At 43.9% G+C, this 21510-nt stretch overlaps 1 protein-coding gene across 7 annotated transcripts in view; it reads right to left on the bottom strand.

Annotated features, from left to right (window-relative positions):
• Positions 1–13720: 13720 nt before the first annotated feature.
• ADGRG4 (adhesion G protein-coupled receptor G4) overlaps positions 13721–21510 on the bottom strand; it is a 116158-nt gene continuing 108368 nt past the window's right edge. For all 7 annotated transcript variants that reach the window (XM_045029670.1, XM_045029675.1, XM_045029674.1 and 4 more), the window contains 2 exons: positions 16245–16415; positions 13721–15558 (listed from right to left, as the gene is read on the bottom strand). In XM_045029670.1, coding sequence (XP_044885605.1) covers positions 15446–15558; positions 16245–16415 — 284 coding nt within the window. In that variant the 3' untranslated portion in view covers positions 13721–15445. The remainder of the gene's footprint in view (positions 15559–16244; positions 16416–21510) is intronic.

Below are 21510 nucleotides of genomic sequence, written 5' to 3'. Positions count from 1 at the left end.
TAGAAGTGATAACAGATCATTTGACAGAACAGTAACTTATTAGCTTTCTTTATGTTACACTACTTCAAAGTTATTAGTGCTATGGTTCTTAGTATCCCAGATTAGGCAATTAAGAGGAAAATTTTATTTATGGACCAAATTCTGCTCTGAGATGACCCCATTGACTTGCATCCCCAAGATATTGGGAATTGGACCCTCTGGGTCAAATATACCCTTAGTATAAGCAGGCAACACTCTCTTTTTCCTCAGCTTGGGAAAGGGGGGGATGATTAAGGGCAAAGATCTGTATTTGGAGTATTTTTTTTCCTCCACATTCCCTTATTTAGCTGTTAGACAATAGGACATTTTCCTTCTTTCATAGCCTTGCAGCATCCATATTTTGAATCACTGTCTATTTCTCTCCACCAATCTAAATAAAATATGAATTTTTGATAGAGGGGATTTGCTGGATCTCAGCACAAAATCCAATCAGCATAAATTGAACTTGTCCCATGTAAAGTGATAAAAAAAAAAATCAGATCCTAAAACCGTACAGGAATCTCCTGATTTTTCTGTCTGACAGCCAAAATATCTGCACTCACCACTATGCCATATTTAACATTCAGAAATCAGAGGAGTATGCACAGGTTGAGTCTGTGTAGAAAAACAGGTCATGGATACATAAAAAGTATGTAAGTCAAAAATTCAAATTAGGACTCTTTATTGGGTTCTTTTTAGTAAACAAGTTCTTATCACGATCATCCCTCATAAGTCCCATTGTATGGATACAGCGTGTAGGCTGCTCACAAATTTAGGTACCTTTGAGGATGGCCTGATTATATTGTCCACCCACACCGGCATAGTTGTGTACATTATGCTTAATATGGAGTGCTGCAACTGTAGCACATTGTGACAGCTTAATGTCACATAGTTATGTAAAATTGTTTAGATTCCCCATAAAGGAGGAGTATGTATTTCCAAACACTAGGAACTAATTGCTTTCATTATTTTTATTCACTGGGGGACAAATACAATCCACAAACTGTTGAACATCTACTAGAATAGCACAGAGAATGAAACACCAGATGTGTGTACCTAAAACTGGGATTTAGCTGAGATAAACTTGTAAATCACATTGGGATTATATTCAAGATTGGCCCATGCTGCAGTGTTAGGGTATAAATCCAGATGTGAACTTCCCCAAAGTCTCACGATATTCAGACCCACGAGAGAGATTGGAGCAGGCAAAATAAAATCTGAGGCCCCGATTTTCTTCTGCAGTTTGACCACTGCACATGACATTATTGGAGAATGCTGGACCTAAGCATATGTAGCTGACCCTGGGAAGTTCACTTCAGTGTAAGGGATCCTCTCGTGGCTTGGAGACTCCTAAACTACCACCTCTTCCAGCAGCTAGCATAGGGGCATGTTCAATGAAAAGGATGTACATGATGGGCTTCCCTGCATTCTGGCAGTCCTCAGTGGCCATATTGGCCCCTTGGGGCTGCTGACAGCTGGCACAAATTAAAGCAATGCAGGAAGAGGGAGAACAAGGAGGGTATAAAGCCCCCTTTTCACACACTCCCAAATTGTACTGTGTGCTCCTCAGCCAAAGCCAAGGATCTGGACTCTGGATCTGAATCCAGCTGTCACAATTTGGTGCGGGGGGCGTGGTTCTGATGCAGAGTTTTGGATCAGGGCATTTCCATAATATTTACAATTTAAAAGCTGATGTTACTTGGGAATATGGGGACACATTTAGCTTTTAATCCCAGTCAGGAATCATCACAATTTTCATGCAAGGTGGCAAGTTAACAAAGCATGGCAGAGTGTTGTATACAAAGACACATTACTGGTGCTCATTGTCAGAATGTTGCCTCAAAGCCTCCCTGATTCAAATAGTCCCCGTTATGCCCTTCTAATAGCCCTAGTATTTGGCTTCTCAAAATAAGCCGCCAGGCAATCTGCCTCTGCGCTCCACCCGGGGGAAACTTTTCACCCTTAGCTTTGCAAATATTATGGAGCGTGCAGCAGGCTGCTATGACCATAGGAATATTTTTCTCATTTAGGTCTAACCTACCATAAAGGCAGCACTAGTGCACTTTTAATCTGCCAAAGGCACATTCTACGGTCATTCTTCACCTCCTCATCTTATTGTTGAAGTGCTCCTTGCTGCTGTCCAGGTTTCCCATGTAAGGCTACATGAGCCATTGGGAGTAAGAGGTACACTGGGTCTCCCAGGATCACTATGGGCATTTCAGCATCCCCTGCACTGGAATCATCTGGTCTGGAAAGAAGGTCCCTGCTTGGAGCTTTCCATACAGGTCAGTGTTCCTGAAGATGCATGTGTATGCACCGTCCTGGACCATTGGTATGTGCTGACGATAGAGACATCCAAAAGGGAGGACTTAAGTGTGGGTCAAGGGCAAAGTTTCTGCCTGCCAAAGGTATATGTTTTATGCCCTGAGGTGGCGCACATACCTTTGGAGGGAGTTAGAAGATTCATGGATTGCAGTTTCTTCTCAAACAAGAGGAGGGAGAATGTGCAAATGTCATGATATATGGTGTACATCCCCAAATCACAGTTGACTCAAGTTATTGCTGAAGAGCTCTGTCAGTCTGAACAAGTGATGCTCCATTTGCCACAGCACTTGTGCAGGAGTAGTAAGCTTCACATTAGCAGGAGAGACTGTTCCTGATGTAGTAAGGCCTTGTGACAGGGTATATATGTCCCCATTCCAGCAGACACTGCATCTGTATTTCAGTTTCCCATTGGCACTTCCTTCTAGTGATAGAACTGAGTTGGAGTTTAGCACTCCCGCTAAACCAATAAGAGTCCTCCCCTTCTAGGGCAAAACAAGAGTCCAGCTAAATCAGATAGCCTTTCACCCAGGGTTAGCCATTTTGAAACAGAGGTGAAGGGTGACTTCCTCCTACCCTCTGCAGAAGCCCCATCCTGGGACCTCTTAACAGTTCCCCAGCCTTTAGCTGCCACCAGAAATGTATTGTCCCAAGGCCCCTCTCTTCTCTTTTACAGCTTCTAGCCACAGATCCCTTTGCAGATTCTGCTCCAAACCTCTCCTCTGAGTCCATGTGGAAAGGCTCACTCCAGATCTCAATCCCTAACCTCTTATTGACCAAAAGGATGTCTCATTTATAACCCAATCCCCTTCTCCCAGGAGGCCCCGCTTCCCGATACACAACCTTTCTGAGTACTCCAGCTCTCAGAATCCTTGGTCTTAAAGGAGCCAAGGTCTGAGTAATAGGCCTGCAAGTTTGGATTAACCTTAAAAGGCCAGTATGATCTTTTACAGTCCTTGTGACCTGAGAGCCCTGGAGCTACAGATTTGCAAGTATTATCTGAACTGGCTCTGCTAGAGGCATACAAAATAACAGAGAGAGGATCATGGGCATTGTTGTCAATTCTCTTCTCACTGCTACTTTTTGTTGTCTTTTGGTTTCTCCAGTCTCTGTCTTTGACACTGAGAACAAACCAAAACTTTGTTTTCATTTCTCAGGTCTCTTTATGAGTATGCACTATTTTTAGTTGTACTTTTCCTAGGAGAATTCTGTAAGATTGGACTGAGGATCATTGGTGACACCTCCCCCACCTTTGGTCCTGCTTACTTGGTCTTGACCATTTCACCTTCATGTTGGGCTAGTGGGAAGTGCTCTGGAACCTATCTAACCAGTGATCTGCCAAGCACAGAGCTGTGTAGTGCATTGGGGTGTAGTGTACATCCAGCACTTGAGCGACAGCTTCAGTAACTCCTGTTTAAATGGAAGTTGTTAATAGTATGTTAAATTATGGTATCACAAAGTCACTGAGTTAAATACAGCTCAGGTCATTAGTAATAATGAGATTATTATCTGATTGCTGTTGAGTGGCCTGTGTAATTTATGTGATTATTTCCTGTCCATTTTCTAGTGGGCAAGAGGCTAAATATATCACAGAAAAACTCCTTACAATTACCACAAACTGGCACCTGTTTTGGCAGCATAATCGGAGAGGCCAGAGATTGACCGTACATGGAGAGTAAATGCTTCTGTCAGAGACAGAGCATAGTTATTGCTTAGAGCACAGGACTGGCAGTCCAGAGTTCTGGGTTCTATTCTCAGCTCCATCTCTGTCTTTCTGTGTGACCTTGGCAGAATCACTTAACTGCTCTTAATCTTCCTGATTGTCTTTGCAGGTCAGGTGAGTCACTTTGTCAAGGAACTGTGCACTTGTACTGCCTATGTTGTTCCTTTTAAAGGGATAACAAGAGAGTTCTGTTTCTAGGACTGTCAATCTGATGCTATTCACCACTGAAAAATAAAAGGATGCAAAACTGTCTTCACACCTTTCATTTTAATCATTTCCAGTTTACCATTGGCCCATCTCTCTGGAGTGTTCATAGTCTCCATCAATAGGGCACAAAACATATTATGAGCCACCAAAATGGGTGGCCAGTGTTGAGGAAGCCCTAGCAATCATTATCTTGGCACTGCATGATTCTGAGCAGCATCTGGTCAGTAGTAATTATTGAAGGCAACCTTTTTATGACAGAAATACATTGAATTAGTATTGAATATGTTACACTGTCCAGCACTTAGAGCTCCATTCTAAATCATGTGTGTTGTAAAAAGGGCACATGGGCCTGAGCAGACTTTTCGAGACTGAGATACAAGACCTCACGGTAACATCTGATCAGAAATGAGCCTTTAGATTTGGAAGTTATTCAATTCTATTTTCAAATAGTAAAAGATTTATCAGTGTCTCTAGAGGCAGAAATAACACTAACCCACTACTTCTGTGTTGCAAGAGGTAGGTTGGAAGGCCAACTCTGATGAGCTCTCAGAATCATTGCTTAGCGATGCAGCACCGAGAATGATAGCTTATTGGTTAAAGCTTGAGAGAATGGCTTCCAAACTTGCTAGAAGATGTAAACCCAGAGTGTCCAGTAGAGGAGCTAGTGGAATTTAATTTTCTTTGTGATATTTGACAGGTGGTGAAAGGCATTTACCAGTCATTAGCCTGAAACTCCTACTGTTCTCCACGACTGTAACATCACATCATCCCAACCTTCTTGACAGCTTCTAAGAATGCCTCACTAGTTTTAATATATGAATGTTCAGAATCTATTTTCATATTGGTTTATTAAAGGGATTTCTTTGGTGTCACTTCTCTGCAGAGAGGAAAATGAGCATAAAAAATCTCTTAATTTCTGTTAGATGAATGCTCAGAAAATGAAATAACCCATCTGGAGTAATTCGTGTGGGTATCTTTAAAACTTTAACTATGCATTTAATTTGGATCCTGGAGTTTTCTATTATGTGCTAAATACTCTCTGATGCTTAAAAGCATTCAGTATTGTGTATTAAGATTGAACTATATTATGCAACAGATAATTATTCTATACAGTATTTTGATTTGTAACCTGTGAGTCGGTTTGCCTTAATGATTTGCCTTTCATTTATCAAATAACAGTCTTCTGATATCTAAAGAGAGACTGAACATCTAGGAATATCCCAGCTATCTAGCTGTAAACATTATTGAATCTTGAGTGGATATCAAAGGATAATTTACACAATTTGTAATGATTCAACAGTCATGCAGTAACATACATATCTATTGCACAGGTTGTTAATATGCCCTAAATACATTGGGCTAGAATGTGTCTTGTAGTGCATGCCCATGCAGAGGAGTGAGAACTACCCATGTACTCCAGTGTGAGTGACATGGAACTTGGGCCTGAATGCTGAGGAGTAAGCAGATGCTGGATGCCCATTCAGTCTCCCTGGAGGAAGGTGGGTGGGAACGGGTGAGGAATTGGCAGAGTCTTGGCTCCATTTCTCCTAGTGCACTGCTCTGTGTACTTAAGCTGGCATGGGGAGGATGTGGTAATTTTGTGCTGATCCAGATTTGTGCGAATGACACAAAGTTGAGAGGTATTGCCAATACTTAGGAGGACTGGAATATCATAAAAGAGGGTCCGGATAGCCTTGAAAACTGGAGTAATAGAAATAGGATGAAAGTTAAGAGTGCAAAGTGGACAATCATGCACTTAGGGACTAACAACAAGAAGTTTTGCTATAAGCTGGGGACTTAGTTGAAAGCAACAGAGGAGGAGAATTACTTGGGTGTATTGGTTGATCACAGGATGACTATGAGCTGCCAATGTGATATGGCTGTGAAAAAAGTTACTGTGATCCTGGGAAGGCATCAGGCAAGGTATTTCCAGTGGAGCTAGAGAAGTGTTAGTACCATTATACAAGGCACTGGTGAGACCTCATCTGGCATACTATATGCAATTCTGGTCTCCCATGTTTAAGAAAGATGAATTCAAACTGGAGCAGGTGCAGAGAAGGTCTACTAGGATGATCAAAGGAATGGAAAACCTATCTTACAAGAGGAGATTCAAAGAGCTTGGCTTGTTTAGCCTAACCAAATGAAGGCTGAGGGAAGATATGATTGCTCTCTATAAATACATCAGAGGGATAAATACCAGGGAGGGAGAGGAGTTATTTAAGTTAAGCACCAGTGTTAACACAGGAAGAAATGGATATAAACTGGCCATCAACAAGTTTAGGCTTGAAATTAGATGATGGTTTCTAATCGTCAGAGAAGTGAAGTCCTGGAACAGCCTTCCAAGGGGAGCAGTGGGGGCAAAAAACCTAACTGGCTTCAAGACTGAGCTTGATAAGTTTATGGAGGGGATGGTATGATGAGACTGGCTACATGCCATTATAGGCAATCTGCGACTACTAGTAGCAAATATCCCCAATGGCCAATGATGAGACATTAGTTACGGCTAGTGAGTTACTACAGAGAAATTTTCCCTGGTGCCTGCCTGTTGGGTCCTGCTGAAATGCTCAGGGTCCAACTGATCGCCCTATTTGCGGTTGGGAAGGAATTTTTCCCTAAATCAGATTGGCAGAGACCCTGAGGGTTTTTTGCCTTCCCCTGCAACATGGGTCATGGGTCACTTGCAGGTTTGAACTAGTGTAAATGGTGGATTCTCTACAACTTGAAGTCTTTAAACCATGATTTGAGGACTTCATTACCTCTGCCAGAGGTTAGAGGTCTATTATAGGAGTGAGTGGGTGAGATTCTGTGGTCTCCAGGATGCTGATCATGATGGTCCCTTCTGGCCCTAAACTCTATGAGCAGCAAATTACTACATCTAACTTGCCCAAAGCAAGAGAGCAGAGAGGGAACTTTGTTTCCCAGATGTATCTCTGAGACACTGTGCCTCCCAGTACTATTGCTGGGGTAGTGCAGCTTACACATCACCCCCTTGTTCAGTGATGGATCTAAAGGCATAATCTAGCCCAGTGTTAATAACCAGCTGTGATTTGACAGAAAATCTTAATGGATTTTTAAAAATTCCCTATGTGAGCCAGTTTAAAGCAGAACATGTTTTTCTGGTGTATGTACCAGCTGTAAACAAGCAATTTAAGGGTAACTAAGAACAATTCAGAAATCAAAAGAGCTTCTGATGAACATATCCCCAGAGTGAACACATTCAGCAGATGCAACTAAAAACCTAGTGTGGGACATAATTTGTTTTTGTAACAAATCTTGAGCCTTCATTTTAGATGCTAAACTGGAACTGCAGCATCAGAAGCTATTCCAGTTACTAAAAATTATTAGGGTGTGAATCATGAGAGCATAACAATTTTTAATTAGATTTGTCTTTGTGCATCTCGTATTCCTGTGAATAATATCACTGCACAATTCTATGACAGAATGTCAGTGGAGATATGCTAAAGGAGAGCAAATGTAATGGGGCCTGTGCAGAAGATATTATTCAAGCCCAAAGAAAATTACACATCTTCAGTCTTGCTGACAACCTAAACAATGCTGCGTTTGAAACATAAATGATACACTGTTTAGCTGGAAAAGCCATTAGACACATGATGTAAACTGAAGCTAACCACCTTCCTAGAACAAATGGTGCTGTGCTTTTTGCATAAGCAAGTTGATGTATTTTTAAGTTTACTTCCAGATTTTGCTCTTCAGAATGAAAATCGGACTACTGAGGACTAAAACATCCACCTCTCCTGCAGTTTGCCTGTTGACCTTCCCACTGTTATACCTCTAACATGAGAAAGAGAGATGGACTCCCAGCTATTTCTCGCCTTGCTGAGTAGCAGTCAACACTCCAGCATCGTCGCTTCTTATTGCTTGCCCAGTTTCTAATCTAGCTCGTTTGTCCCTCTCCTTGTGGTCATTTATTTCCTTTGAGTCTCTTGTAAGACTCCTTACCAAAAGTTTTTAGAAAATCAGTTATGTCCCACTGGGTCACTTTTTTATTAACTCATTGTAAGTAACGTAGCAGGTTGGCAAGAGAGTGAGTTTTCCTTTAGGCTCAAATAGCCTGGCTTCTTTATCAGGATATATACTTATCCTTGTACTGCTCCTCCAGCCACTGGAGAAGTGAAGAGTACAATACGTGTAGCTGCATAGATTAAATTTTGGATTCACTTTCTCTTTCACCAATCCCACCTTTATCAAAATAAATTATTTTTTGAACCACCAGTCCTCAGAAAAGTCTATACAGTCTTTGTTTCTTCATGACCAGGTTAGAAACCATTCTAGGCACTAACTGAATACACACACAATTCAGCAAAGAGCTTAATGGGGCCAGAAGAGATTTGGAAAACAGAGTGTAAACAACACATTGGGCCAGATTCTCAGGACCAGCTGGGGGAAGGGGCAGAGTTAGCTTTAAGTAACTTTTGCATTGCCCCAGTGCTGGAGCATCCATGTGCCAGCCAAATCCCCAGCACACATTAGAATATCCCCTTGGCTACCCTATCTCATGCAAGCTGCCAACAGCCACTAGGATCATTAGAGCAGCTGAAATCAGCTAGATGCTTAGGGCTAGTCTACACTGGCAATGCTAAAGTGTTGCCGCGGCAGTGCTTTACCATGCCTTGTGTGATCGAAGCGCAGCACTGGGCGAGAGCTTTCCCAGCATGCTAAAAAAACCATCCCAAAGAGGGGCCTAGCTCCCAGCACTGAGAGCGCGGCTCCCAGCGTTGGGGCACTGTTTTTTCACCCCCCCGAGCGAGAAAGTTGCAGCGCTGTTAATTGCCAGTGTAAACAAGCCCTAATTAGACAACCCAGTCACATCCCCTCTTTCCTTTGCATGGGCTGGCTGTGGGGCTGCTATAGTGATTCTGTGCCACACAAAATTTCTCTGATCTGAAATGTCAGGGTGCGCTGTCTATGGCTGCATGTGCTAGTAAAGTGATAGAAAGGAGCCCCACTGTGCTGGAGAATTGGGGCCATTATGACTCCTTGACTTATTTTACTTTACTGTAATTCATTTTTAATGCTATGATTCAGTGAACATGTATATACAAAGAGATTCAGCAACAGAAAAATAAGGGGACAATAAGGGCTGAAACCACAGAAGCTAAGGAGGAAAGTCTGGTATCCCTGCTCTGTGCCCCTTGTGCTATATAAAAGGGCTGGAGTGGTGTAAACGTGACCCTAAAAGCTGTGGCTCTTGCTGTTAGTGTATTCCCCCAGTGCAGACACTGTAAAGACAGCTCCTGAGGAGCCATAAGTTGTGCTGGTGGGGCTGGGGGTGAGGAGGGCATCAAATGTGGGGGTGCAGGCTACAGCATGCAGTGCAACCCTGTGGAGATTCCAGGCATCCCTGTAACCCAGGGAGGCTGCCGTAACTTATATAGGACCCCAGGCCTTTCTGTGTCCTTTCCAGCCTGCAGCATAGCCCAGGACTGGGAGGTGCTGCACTTCATTTTGCTGTGGTATTCAGTCTCAGAAAGCAGGTGTGCTTAAATACTTCACCATAAGCAGTATTAAAAGGATACTTAGCAGTAGATGTGAAACATAGAGATAATATTCACAGCACTGTTGAAAATAAAATAGGTAGCCTTGGGCTTAATGCAGTGGAAGACAATGCAAGCATATCTCTGACAGTTATATTGCTTCTCATATTAGGTTCCTTCCCCATTAATAGCATTTCAAGTTACAAAAGGGTAATTACTAGGTGGGGCTTTTTTGTTTGTTTGCTTGCTTTCATCTGCTAACCTTTTCCCCCATAAAACCATGCACCTGAAGGTTATCTGTCTAATTTCAAGAAGGCTTGCTGTTGCTACTGTTCATTGAAATATTCATCTTCCCCGCTAATTGCTGTGTGGGAGTTATTCACTGAATAAAAGAACCTTTTATAGTTCCTATTTCATATACAGACTCTAAAACATCATTCCATTATATTCCACTTCACTTCTTCATCTCTGGTAAAGGTTAGTCTTTTACTGTGTAAGAGCAATTATCAAAAATCTGAAGTTTGATAATGAGCTGGAATGATATGGAGGACAGCATTCAAAAGTGCAGCTATTATCCAGTTTGGCATGCACGTCACTGATTTAACCATATCATGCTGAAAAAACCTTGAGTAAAAGAGCAAGGCTCTATCTACCATTCCTCTGGATGGTTTCGTTATTTGGGGGAATATTTCTTACCAGAACATCAAAATCCATCCCTCACAGAAACAGCCTGGTGACTATGGGCCTGAGCCAGCCCCCACTGGAAAGACTCCTGTTTGCTTCTCAGGGAGCTGAATTAGGCCCTGAACAACACAAGGGAGTTGACTGAGGTATCAGGGAGTACTTGCCAAGCAGTATGATTCCAGCCATCCTTGCTGACGTTTAATGATCTTATTAAATAAAAGATGGCATTCAGCTCCTAGTGAATTCAGAGCAAAATGTTTCTCCAGAGAGAAGATTTGGCAGCTCTAGAAATGGTAGAAATTGAAATAGTTTATTTTTTACACTATAAAAGAAAACTCGTTTATCACTCAAGCCATGTACTTGGATGTTTGTTATACAGTAGAATGACTACTAGGAATGGGCAAACTTAGCATTGCGTGATTTCAAATTTCACATGAAGACGTTGGAGAACATTTTCAAACATGGGTGTCTCGAGTGGGTCCTCTCAATCTGTTTTTATTATCAGAGGGGTAGCCGTGTTAGTCTGGATCTGTAAAAGCAGCAAAGAGTCTTGTGGCACCTTATAGACTAACAGACGTTTTGGAGCATGAGCTTTCGTGGGTGAATACCCACTTCGTCGGATGCATGTAGTGGAAATTTCCAGGGGCAGGTATATATAAGCAAGCAAGAAGCAGGCTAGAGATAAATATGTATTTAGATTCTTAAATCAAAGCCTCCTGATTTCCAGAAGCAAGGAACACTCAAAGCTCTCAGCAGCTCAGCATCTTTGAAAATCAGGAAGGATGCTAATTTAGGAGCATAAATACTGACTTAGATGCTTAACACTAGACGCCCATCTTTAAAAACATTGGCCAAGTGGCTCAAAAGTTTGGCTGCAAACTGAACATTGTTGTGCACATGTTCCTTGTAGGAAAGACTGGGGTGGGGGGGATTTCTGTCAAACTCATTGGGTGAAAAATGGAACCGAGGGCAGGCAAAAAAAGAACACAAAAAGAGAGGATGTGAGAGAGGATTGGGGTAAGGGTGGTGAAGAGAACATTTCCAAGGAAAAATGCATATGATATGCTATATAGAGCCCACTTTCTAGTCTCAGCCTTGCTTTTAGGGGTGTTCTGCAGTCCCTAAAAGTTAGCATAGGCTTCCCTTTAAATAGAGAAACTTTGTAAAGAAGGGTTTAAATGTATGGAGATAGGTGCTACGTAATATATTGCATACACTCTGAAGCAAAATAGTTTGCTGAGCCCATAAAACTTGAAGCTTGGTCTATGTTACAAAATTAGTTCAATGTAAGTTGCCTTGTGTTGACCTTTTTGCACGTGTCTACATTCAGATTTGTCTCTGGCTGACATAAGTGCCCCATTCTGGTGATGCAGTAATACCACCTCCTCAAACAGTGTTGTGCGGTGGACGACTTACTGAAGTTGACAGTGTGAGTGTAGGCACTGTGTGACCTATGTCAACCCTAACATTCCTCCAGCAGTTGTCCCACAATGCCCGACAATGACTTCTCTGGTCACAGTTGTCAACTCCACTGCTCAGGTGTCACAGAAACGAAAGTCCACCTGCCTTTTAAAAACCCTCCGTATTTTTGAAGTGGCTTCTTTTCCTGATTGCCCAGCTTAGCAAGCACACCTAGCAGCTCTCCTTTGTTGTGTACAACTGCACAGCTGACCAGGCCAGCTCCACACACTAGACACGCTCCTGCCTGGAGTAGACAGGAGGTATTGGATCTCCTGGGCCTGTGGGGGGAAAAGGATGTGCAGGCATAGCTACAGGCCAGTGATAGAAAATTGGACATCTAGGAAAAGATTGCACAGGGATGCAGGTAAAAGGATATGACAGGGAACAGCAGAAGAGTCATGTGAAAGCGAAGGTACTGCAGCAGGTGTACCACAAGGCCAGAGAAGCCAGTGATCAAACTGGTGCCAAAGCAGAGACCTGCTGCTTTTACAATGAGCTGCCAACAGCACCAACACCCTGCAGACCACCATAGATACCTCCGAGGAGCCCGAGACACAGACCCCTACCATGATTTGCCGGGGAGAGAGATCCAGCTACGCCATGAGCCAGGATCTTTTTGAGACTCCACTGCGGTCTAGCCAGTCCCACCAGCTGAGCATAGAGAAGCTCAGTGAAGGGAAAGCTGTGTGTACATGTATTGTTCCTTACAGACTTTAAATGTAAAGGTGGTGCCTGGCTCAACCCCAAGGTACAGGACACAGGTATCGACTTTTCATAGTTTTATTTGTATGAGAAGAGGTAGTGATGCAGCGAGCAGAGGGAGAGGTGTTATCTGCTTTTCATTTCCCTGTAGGATTAGGTGGGGAGAAGGGAGGGGAGGGCACGGCTTGCAGAGCAGTTTGTTTATGTATATAGGAATGTCCCTTGTATCCTTCTGAAAGATCTCAGTGAAACTTTAATGGAGATACACTGCAGTCCTCTCCCAAAGCCTTCTAGGGATGCCAACCTTTTTCTCCACAATAGGGCACTTTTTCACACCATTCCACAATGACTTCAGCAGGCACCATTGCAGGAAACAGGCTAGTGGCTTACGGGCCTGCGTAGCTCCAGGATGCCAGCAGCAGTTGCCCTGTCTGTGCCTTTGTTACCATCAGGAGTGAGATATCCGCTAAAATCACCACCACAGAATTCAGTGCCATTGCCCTGTACTTGTACTCATGGAAACCAGCTGAAAATTATTGTGTTGTAACTGAACAATTCCCTCCTCATTCCCCCATTCCCTCTCCCTGGCCTCCTGCTCTTGGGAGGCCGTACTCACCATGGCTGGGACTGGAGAGCGGGCTGTGCAGGCAGTCCAAAGCAGAAGTGTCAATAAACATGTCTGATTTTAAACTTTTATAGGGATAAGGGAAGGGCATTCTGAAACTTAGCTTTTGCTTTTCTTTGTGACTGTAAATACTATGATACATTTTTCTGTTTTACCTGTGGCTGTTGCCGTTGTGGTCTTGAGAGATGCTCCCTCCACACCCACAGAACACCTGACCCTAATGATGAGAGAGGCAAGAACTAGGGAGGATATGTTCAGTGAGATCTTGCAAGCCAGTGCTGCATTGGAACAGGGAGCCTGGAGCGTGACAGCATGGAGGAGGAAAGAGCAGACTGGAGAAAATCCCTAAACCCTACCTCTTCACACCGGAGGACAGTAAGGACAGCATCTCGTACACTGTGAGAGCCATTGTAGGTGTATGTGAGGCCGAAATGGACAGAAAAGTTTTCTACCTTTCCAGTTTCAAAGTTCTGTTCTGTTCATTTATTTTAGAAGTGTGTGTCTTAATTGCACATTCTTCTTTTACACTGTTTTTGGTACATATTACATGTCTATTTGGGGGACATTAATTCATCTTTATTACTTCACAACATATACTGCAGAATGCCTAGTGGTACTCAAAGCACCTACTCCTTGTAATTGTACAGGACCATAGAATTCATAGGTTCAGTGAAAAACACAGTGTAATAATTATAATGTACAGCAAGCACCACAGAATTCATAGGTGCATAAAAAGATAGTGTGGTATTCTTACATGTACACCAAGCACTCCACAGTTCGTAACCACCCTCAAAACTGCAGGGCCAGGCAGAGCACGCTCTACCATACCACATTACTGTGGCTGGGGGTTAAGGTGCTTCTCTAGGCCACCCTCAGCCACATTATGTCCACTGTGTCTGGCTGTTCAAACTCACCAAACAGCTGCTCCACCTTCACCCCAGCAGAAACTTTTCTACCTTTGTCTCACAGATATTATGTAGGACACAGCAGGCAGCTGTAACCATTGAGATATTTTTCTCTCTCAGATCCAGTCTTGTGAGTAAACAATGCCAGCATCCCAGCTGTCATTCTGCACCTGCATAGCCATCTTTTCTTGATTCAAGGTTGCGGGTGTGCGGTTTCATGAGCAAGGAGTAAGCTGGGTCCAGCCAAGATCACTATTCACATTTCACCATTGCCAGTAGTAATCCATCGGTCAGGAAAGAATGTCCCTGCTTGCAAGCGTCCACGCAGTCCTGTGTTCTTAAAGATATGAGTGTCATACACCTTCCCTTAACAGCCCACGTGATATCAGTGATGCGTCTCCCATGATCCACCAATACTCACATAACCATATCAAAATAGCCCTTTCTGTTGATGTACTCTGTGGCAAGGTGGACTGGTGCCAAAATAGGGATGTGCGGGCTGGTTGTCACCCCAGCACAGGTCAGAAACCCCATAGCTCCCAGTCCATCCATGCACATTGCCAAGACAGTCCTGCATAACAGGAGATGATTAATGGCCCTGCACTTGCATGGCAACAGCCCTCACTGGATTTTCTAACTCCAAAATGATTTCCCACTGACCGGTAGCAATCTGGCATTGCAAGCTTCCAGAGTGCAATTGCCACTCACGTCTCAGCATGCACGTGAGCAATATACTAACTGCAGCGGCTTTACACTGATGTAACTTGCATCGACCATAGTGTATAGTGTAGACATGGCCTCACAATCCATAAAGTTTGCCACTCTCTAAAAAGGAGGCATTTTTATACATCCAGAATTACTGTTTCATGTTCTTCTTACTGGGAAACTCCAAGCCTATGTTTTTTACCAGTTCTGCATTTTATTAAGTGTAGGTTTTGGATCTGAACATGGTTTGATCTGCTGATGCTAATTAACAATTAAATCAGACAGTTACAAAAATCATTAATGGATCTTTGTGTCACATACATCATCATTCAGCAGCATTCCATTATCAAATCAAGACTTAACATCAGGGGCTTACTGCAACCACCACACACACGAGAGGGCCAAATTCTCCCCACATGTGCACCATTAAAGCCAAAAGGGTTGCATGAGCAGGACTTTAGCCCTATAACAATCTTCAGAATGCTTATTTTATAATTAAAAAAATAAATACTTGGACAAACATTTATTTGTACAGGCCACAAAAAAGGACAGTCTTCAGCTAAGCAGAAAAAAACAGGTTGGGTATCACTGCAAAAACTTAGTTTTCTGCATACTGTGCAGTTATAGATCCACAGGTGATATTCTTCTTGCCCGAGGATGTTTTCCCTGATAAGCAGACGGAGTTACAGAGCCTGGTGTATTGCACCTCAGCTAGGCAAAATGAATAAAGGATCATTTTCAGTAACCATGGTTTGATTCCCTTGTTTACATGTTTAAAAATACAGATTTCTATGTAATGCTCTCATTACAACAAATCTTTCCAAATAAGAGAGAGAACAGAATATCACTATGCTTTAACTTCCTGGGAGAGAAAGAAAGTAGGCCTGTTTCAAAAATGATGAATGATTTTGCATGCCAAACTTCAGACTCCTTTTTCGGAGTGTGAGTGCTTATCACTTTCTGAAAATCAGACCCCTTTAAGGTGTAACTCTCCTGCTGGGATTCTTTGGGGGTGAAGATGCCCCTAACTGGCATAGAGCTGGCAATGCTCACTCCTGTGCAACCCCCAGTATATGTAGCATGTTGGGAATGGAAGGGGGCGAACCCAAAGTAGAATTCACTTCTGCAGTTTCTTGAGGGCTCTTGTCAGATTGCATAAATTAGAATAGCCCCCATCTGTACTTAGCGATAAGTCTGAGTAGAGACTCAGGAAGCCAGAGCCAGCTCCTTGGTAACCTTCCAACTCTGCTGTGCCTAGCAGATGCTGGCTGTAACAGAAACCCTAGCCTGAAGTCTGAGTCTGACATAGACACGATAGCAAAATTTTTCTGTTTCCACGGTTTGGGCTTGTTACATTCTGATTTTATAAAAATCAGTGCACATTACTTCCCTTTTACCTGCTCTCAAGTCCATATCCAAAGACGTCTCCGGTAAGGAGCCTGAACCATTGGAAGTTGAGCTTGTTGCATTAGACTTCAGAGACTTGGTTGATTTCAAAGAATGCGATGATAGTTTATGCTCTAAATTTCTTGGTTTATGTCCCGTAGATGTTCCTGCCCTGCTCCAATCTGAAATTATAGAATGGTGAGTTTGGGAATAAAAGGACATATAAGAAATAATATTTTGGGTGCAGTTATTTAGGTCACTGTATCATGAGATGCAGCTGATTACTCCATGGCACTCGGAGCAGTTTCCTGAGGTAGCAGAGTTTGGAAATGGGTACTGTGTAACACTCACAACTACACTACACAGGAATCAATCTCTGTACATTGGGGAAATGTTTCCAGTACTATATAACATATATACTAATTCTCCTGAGTGGGTGGAGACATATATTACAGTTTGGTCACTCTGGGCTGGAGTTTTGTTGGTGTTTATTGCAGATGGAAATGATCTTGTGTTGATAAACCTGATTTTGAAGTGTAAGCAACCCAAAAGGTGTAATTGTCCCGTTGCTTTCTTGTGTTCTTCTAGGTATATTTCATTAGAAGCTCCTCCATAGACTCTCTCTTTGGTGAATTATTTGCATAATTATAAAATAAAATTTCCTCTTTGTGTTCTTTTTTAAACACTGTTTATAATATACTGTGATGCATGTAAGAACATTTGCAACACACTTTCCTCTTCTGCCTTTATTCCTTTCGGGGTGTTAGCCCTCCTGTTGTAAATCTGCAAATATGTCTATTGCATCTGTCTATGTTCTGAGTGTTAATATATAATCACACACCCAAGGCTACATTGTGCCTAGCCAAAAAAAAAAGATACAGTGACATTAATCTTTAGAAAGAAAGATTTCAATAAAATGAGAAATAAAATTTCATAGATTGAAAGATCAGAAGGAACCATTGTGATCATCTAGTCTGACCTCCTGCATAACGCAGGCCATAGAACTTTCCCAAAATACTTCCTGGAGCAGATCTTTTAGAAAAAACAGCCAATCTTGATTTAAAAATTGTCAGTAATGAAGAATCCACAATGACATTTGGTAAGTTGTTCCAATGGTTAATTACTCTCACTGTTAAAAAACTCTGCTTTATATCAAATCTGAATTTGTCTAATGTCAACTTCCAGCCACTGGATCATGTTATACCTTACTCTGCTAAATTGAAAAGCCCATTTTTAAATACTTCTTCCCCATGTTGGTGCATACAAACTAATCAAGCCACCCCTTAATCTTCTATTTGTTAAACTAAATAGATTGAACTCCTTGAGTCTATCATTATAAGGCACATATCCAGAGTTGTTATAATTAATGACAAAGAGTTTGGAAAGATATTAAACCTTGTTTCAGGGCTCATGCCAATCTCCAACTATTAGAGACCAGGATGACACTTATGGCAGGGAAAGCACATCTGCCCACTATGGAGTTCTTGCACCTTCCTCTGAAGCATCTGGTGCTGGTGACAGGATACTGGACTAGATGGACCTTGCTTCTAATCCATGCTGGCAATTCTTATATTAGCTCTTACATGCCTGTGCAAGAGGTGATGGATACAAGGAGCCTCTGCCTCCCCATAAAGGGACTAAGTACAATTGTAGTCTTTCCTAGCTAGCCATTCCAAAGATGATGGGATGGATGGAAATGAGGTGGGTTCATGGCCTCCCACTCTCTATAACAGGGGTAGGTAACCTTTCAGAAGTGCTGTGCCGAATCTTCATTTATTCATTCTAATTTACAGTTTCGCGTGCCAGTAATACATGTTAACATTTTTAGAAGGTCTCTTTCTATAAGTCTGTAATATATAACTAAACTACTGTTGTATGTAAAGTAAATAAGGCTTTTAAAATATTTAAGAAGCTTCATTTAAAATTAAATTAAAATGAAGAGCCTCCCAGACCGGTGGCCAGGACTCAGGCAGTCTGAGTGCCACTGAAAATCAGCTCGTGTGCCGCCTTTGGCACCTGTGCCATAGGTTGCCTACCCCTGCTCTATAACCAGCCAGTGGGGTTAGCCAGATGTTCATGAGAGAACATGCTTGAAACGGAGTACCCACAATGCCCCTCTGGATTCGGCCCCTTGGCCCCTCTCCTCCATGAATCAGGGACACTTCAGTCTGGTGCAACACGCAAGTTTTTTATTCATGATCGGTTTTCTACCACTAGTTTCTAACTATATAGAGGCTTTACAACTGCTTGGCCTACCACAGGCCTGGCCAGCAACAGACTAGGATGTTCCTATTCCCTCTGAGCCTGATCTCCCGCTCTTAGGGCTTGGCTACACTTGCAAGTTAGAGCACACTAAAGCCACTCAGTGCGCTCTAACTTACTCCAGGTCCGTACTGGCAAGGCACGCAGAGCACTCTGACTCCGTGGCTAGAGCGCTCCTGGTACTCCACCTCGGCGAGAGGAATAACATCTGAGACGCCCCGGCGTCAGTGTGAACAAGGTGTTGCATTACTGCGCTCTGATTGACCTCTGGAAACGTTCTATAATCTCCTTAAGTCAAGTGGCCACTCTTGTAATTGTTTTGAACTCGGCTGTAGGAATGCGGATATGCCCTTTCAAAGCTCCGTTTCTGACAGCCGGCATGCTTATCTGCTCCGAGACAAAGCAACCATTACTTTGGAATGTTGCTGGCTGTCAGTGTGTGAGAGAGAGAGGCGGGGGGAGGGGGAGCTGAACTTACAAGACAGCATGCTGACACACTCTCAGCACCCCAAAACACACTCTCTCCCCCCCCCCCACATACACAGAACACAGTCCCTGTCACACTCCACCCCCACCCCCATTTGAAAAGCATATTGCAGCCACTTGAACGCTGGAATAGCTGCCCATAATGCACCGCTCCCAGTGCCGCTGCAAGTGCACAAATGTGGCCACACCAGTGCGCTTGCAGACTGCAGCGCTTTCCCTACTGCGCTCTCCAAAGGCTGGTTTAACTCAAAGCCAGGGGCGGCTCTAGGCATTTTGCCGCCCCAAGCACAGCAGGCAGGCTGCCTTCGGCAGCTTGCCTGTGGAGGGTCCGCTGGTCCCGCGGCTTCAGCGGACCCTCCACAGGCATGCCTGCGAGAGGTCCGCCGAAGCCGCGGGACCAGCGGACCCTCCACAGGCATGCCTGCGAGAGGTCCGCCGAAGCCGCAGGACCAGCGGACCCTCCACAGGCGTGCCTGCGAGAGGTCCACCAAAGCCGCGGGACCAGCGGACCCTCCACAGGCATGCCTGCGAGAGGTCCGCCGAAGCCGCGGGACCAGCGGACCCTCCACAGGCATGCCTGCGAGAGGTCCGCCGAAGCCGCGGGACCAGCGGACCCTCCACAGGCATGCCTGCGAGAGGTCCGCCGAAGCCGTGGGACCAGCGGACCCTCTGCAGGCAAGCCACCAAAGGCAGCATGCCTGCTGCCCTCGCAGCGACCGGCGGAGCGCCCCCAGTGGCTTGCCGCCCCTTGGTGTGCTGGGGCCTGGAGCCGCCCCTGCTCAAAGCGCTCTACATCTGCAAGTGTAGTCAAGCCCTTAGTCTCCACTCTCACATACTCCCACACACCCTTCCTCTCACTTCCTTCCAGCCTTATAGCTCCTGTTAATGAGGCTGGCAGGTCTGGTCAGTTACCAGGCAAACATAGGGCGATTCACCCAGCCCCAATCCATTCTCCCTGATTGGGGCTGGAATGGCAGGAGCTGATTAAGGGCTTCTCCAGCAGCACCCTGCCAGAATGCTACACACGTTTTAGAGGTGGTGCACTTCCCCTGTAATCCCTTGGGGTGGTGGAGAGCTGCACCAGCCCAGCACAGACCTATACCTTAAAAGCACAATCTGATGCACAGTGTATGTGTTACATACAATATTATTTTATTATATATTATACACACACATTAATATTTATATGGCAGTGCATGGATTGCCCTTTCTTGAGCTGTCAAATCAGAAGCTATACTGAAGTAAAACCAGGGGTTCCACACTCTATTAATTTTATACCAAATTTTTAACAGATTGTGACGGGGTGGAGTAGGCCCAGAGACCCCCCTGCTGGAGGCCTCTGGGTCTCACAAAGAATCATAGAATCATAGACTTTAAGGTCAGAAGGGACCATTATGATCATCTAGTCCAAGCTCCTGCACAACGCAGGCCACAGAATCTCACCCACTCACTCCTATATCAACCCCCTAACCTATAGCTGAGCCATTTAGCAGCCAATTAGAGGGGCTGCAGGAATGGCCAATCGGGCCAGGAGGGTCATATAAAAAGGAGCAGTGGAGACAGATTCAGTCAGTTACTGCCTGGAGCTGGAAGAGAGAGTTCCTGGCTGGCTGAAAGAGCTGTAGGGACAGCCACAGACAGCTCAGTCTGGGCAGGGTCCAGGGGAACTAAGAAGGAGCTCCTGGCTGGCTGCTGGGATGGAGCCCAGGGAGGGCTGCAAGAAAACACTGCCCCCAGGGAGGAAGCCCTGGGGGTACAGCCCCATAGTAGGGCCAAAATAGGGTAAACCCCTGGAAGAGGTTTGTTCTGTTCCACTTACAGTGTGTGTGACTTCTCTGGAAGGCTGAAACACTGAAGACCTGCCAAAGAAGCCATCAACCAAGGGGAGAGCTTTTGAGAGGTGGGTACCACCCCATTATCACAAACTGAGAAACTGCAAGCACATGCACTTGACCGGGGGGGGCACTTGTGAGTGTGGGTGCTGACCCCATTACACAGCCTTTAAAATTATGCTGAAGATTTTTGCACGCTCAGAATTTCAGATTTGTATAAGCAAACTGCATTGGCTGTAATTATTGGAATTCTGTATAAAAATACCATCTGTACATGCAATAAACCATTGCAGCTGCAGTTTTAGAGGTGAGGCTGAAACTTTTTTGAAAATCTGTCCTGTATCTATATGCTGTCACCCCCTCACCACATTAACTATTGACTCTATTAATCAAGGTCCAATCTATGAAGAATTAATGGAGGAACATTAAGACCTAACACTTTTGCACAGTAGTGGGGGAATTGTGGAAAATGTGTACATTGGGACACCCCACCTTTCTGGCACAGAATGGATGTGACATCAGTGACAGGCCTTGTAAGGGGTATATTTGTAAAGCATTTTGAAAACCTTGGGTGGCAAGTGCCACAGAAGTGCAGTATATAAAGACAGCAACACTAAGCACTTCCATATTCAAGTCAATTCAGATATTTTAGGAAAAAATATTAGATAAAAATATACTGCAATTGATTCTTCACTGT

The sequence above is a fragment of the Mauremys mutica genome, chromosome 9, assembly GCF_020497125.1.
Source record: "Mauremys mutica isolate MM-2020 ecotype Southern chromosome 9, ASM2049712v1, whole genome shotgun sequence".
NCBI classification, from domain to species: domain Eukaryota; kingdom Metazoa; phylum Chordata; order Testudines; family Geoemydidae; genus Mauremys; species Mauremys mutica.
The sequence above is the reverse complement of the archived record's forward strand: the minus strand, read 5'-3'. Positions and strand labels throughout refer to the sequence as shown.